The sequence below is a fragment of the Grammomys surdaster genome, unplaced genomic scaffold, assembly GCF_004785775.1.
Source record: "Grammomys surdaster isolate TR1022 unplaced genomic scaffold, NIH_TR_1.0 208, whole genome shotgun sequence".
NCBI lineage: Eukaryota > Metazoa > Chordata > Mammalia > Rodentia > Muridae > Grammomys > Grammomys surdaster.
This window is the reverse complement of record NW_021604653.1, coordinates 6,515,028-6,516,543: the sequence shown is the minus strand read 5'-3', so window position 1 is coordinate 6,516,543 and position 1,516 is coordinate 6,515,028. Positions and strand designations below refer to the sequence as shown.

The window sequence follows — 1,516 nt, the reverse complement described above, 5'->3', positions numbered from 1 at the left end:
TAACATAACATAACATAACATAACATAACATAACATAACATAACATATATAATGGGCACAGTGTGTTTCTTTTGTGCTCAGAGGTCAGCCAAGAGCAAGTCATGAACTTAGGATAAAGCTGAATTCTAGTCATTATTTCAAATCACTCTATGTAACAATGTAAAGGATCATAATTAAAACAATATTCTAAAAGAATAGCTACCAACATATATGATGTATATTGTGCCCTTTTTGTTTTTAAGTGTCCTTTTTTTCTAGGGGCTGAGGGTATGGCTCAGTTGACAAGAAAACCAGGATTCAATCCCCAGTACCCCATAATCCAGGTGTAGTGGTGCAGGCCTACAATCTCAGCACTCAAGAGGAAGAAGCAGGAGGACCAAAAAACATAAGGGCATCTCAAGGGCAGGTGGGCTACTTGAGTCCTAGTCTCAAGAAAAAAAAAAGTTCTTTGTTTATAGAATGAAAAACTGTAAACTAATAAAAACAAAACAACAAAAGCTAAGTGTCAAATACAGTCACCAAATTCTACCACCCTACTCATAACCTATTTTTCCTTTTCTCTCTTGTTGTTCTTCAAGTATTAATACTCCTCAGATTAAATTCATCCTAATGAGTTATTTCAATTAAAGTGCAAAAGACAGTTCAAGGAACACTATTTTTGCCAATGCTTTCCCTTGAGTGATGGTCATTTTGAGAATCAGTGTCAAGCAATCCACACACTGTATGGGCCTCAGCTTACCATTGCCAGTTGACGACCGATGTTTCCCATCGTTATGCCTCCAGCAAAAAATATACATGGCAACCAAGAACGGACATAGAGAAAATCTGGAGATGTGTATCTAGAATAATAGAAATAGTTCAATACCCCACAGAGCTAGGACAAGGGCACTCAAAACAAGCATAATGAAGGTAAGGGAGTCTGTATATTAAACCCGCTAAACCCACTGAGACTCTCAATTCTGAATGCTGTTATTGCTGATTTACATAGCAACTAGGCGACAAGAACAATACTTACTGATAAACACCATTGTAGACTAACAGTTGGGTGACAACGGTTGCTAAGAAAGCAATCCCAACGCCAAGGCCAAAACCACTTCTAGATCTGTCAAAAGTCCACCACAGTCCTACTGACAGTGCAGCCAGTGTGAGGGAAAACTGGAAGTTGTTGTCGAAGTCTACTTTCTGAGACCAGTGCTAAGGAGCCATCAGAAACAAAGAAGCCAGTGACATTAACAGTTCACATCTCTAAAATGAAGAGAATCTGTTCCTGCTGGAGAGTCCTCAACCTTCAACACAACACACGACGTTAGGCACCAATAAAACTATGTCTAAACACCACATACAGAGGGCATTAACAGATCCTACCTTCTTGTAACAGATATGGGAAAAAAAAATAGGCTATACACATTCCTAATTGCAAAGTCAGGTACTCTTTAGAACATGCCTTTAGAGCTAAGCATGTAACTGTGAACTTTGGCTAGTATAGCTGAAAGAACACACCTTTGGGGGGGGGAGG

General features: G+C 39.1%; 1 protein-coding gene across 2 annotated transcripts in view; it reads right to left on the bottom strand.

Annotated features, from left to right (window-relative positions):
• The window catches only part of Insig2 (insulin induced gene 2), a 26,101-nt gene that overhangs the window by 448 nt on the left and 24,137 nt on the right, over positions 1 to 1,516 (bottom strand). The window contains exons 4-5 of one of the 2 annotated variants that reach the window (XM_028771470.1): positions 1,016 to 1,194; positions 740 to 839 (exon numbers count right to left, since the gene is read on the bottom strand). In XM_028771470.1, coding sequence (XP_028627303.1) covers positions 740 to 839; positions 1,016 to 1,194 — 279 coding nt within the window. The remainder of the gene's footprint in view (positions 1 to 739; positions 840 to 1,015; positions 1,195 to 1,516) is intronic. The other variant, XM_028771471.1, reaches the window with a different exon arrangement.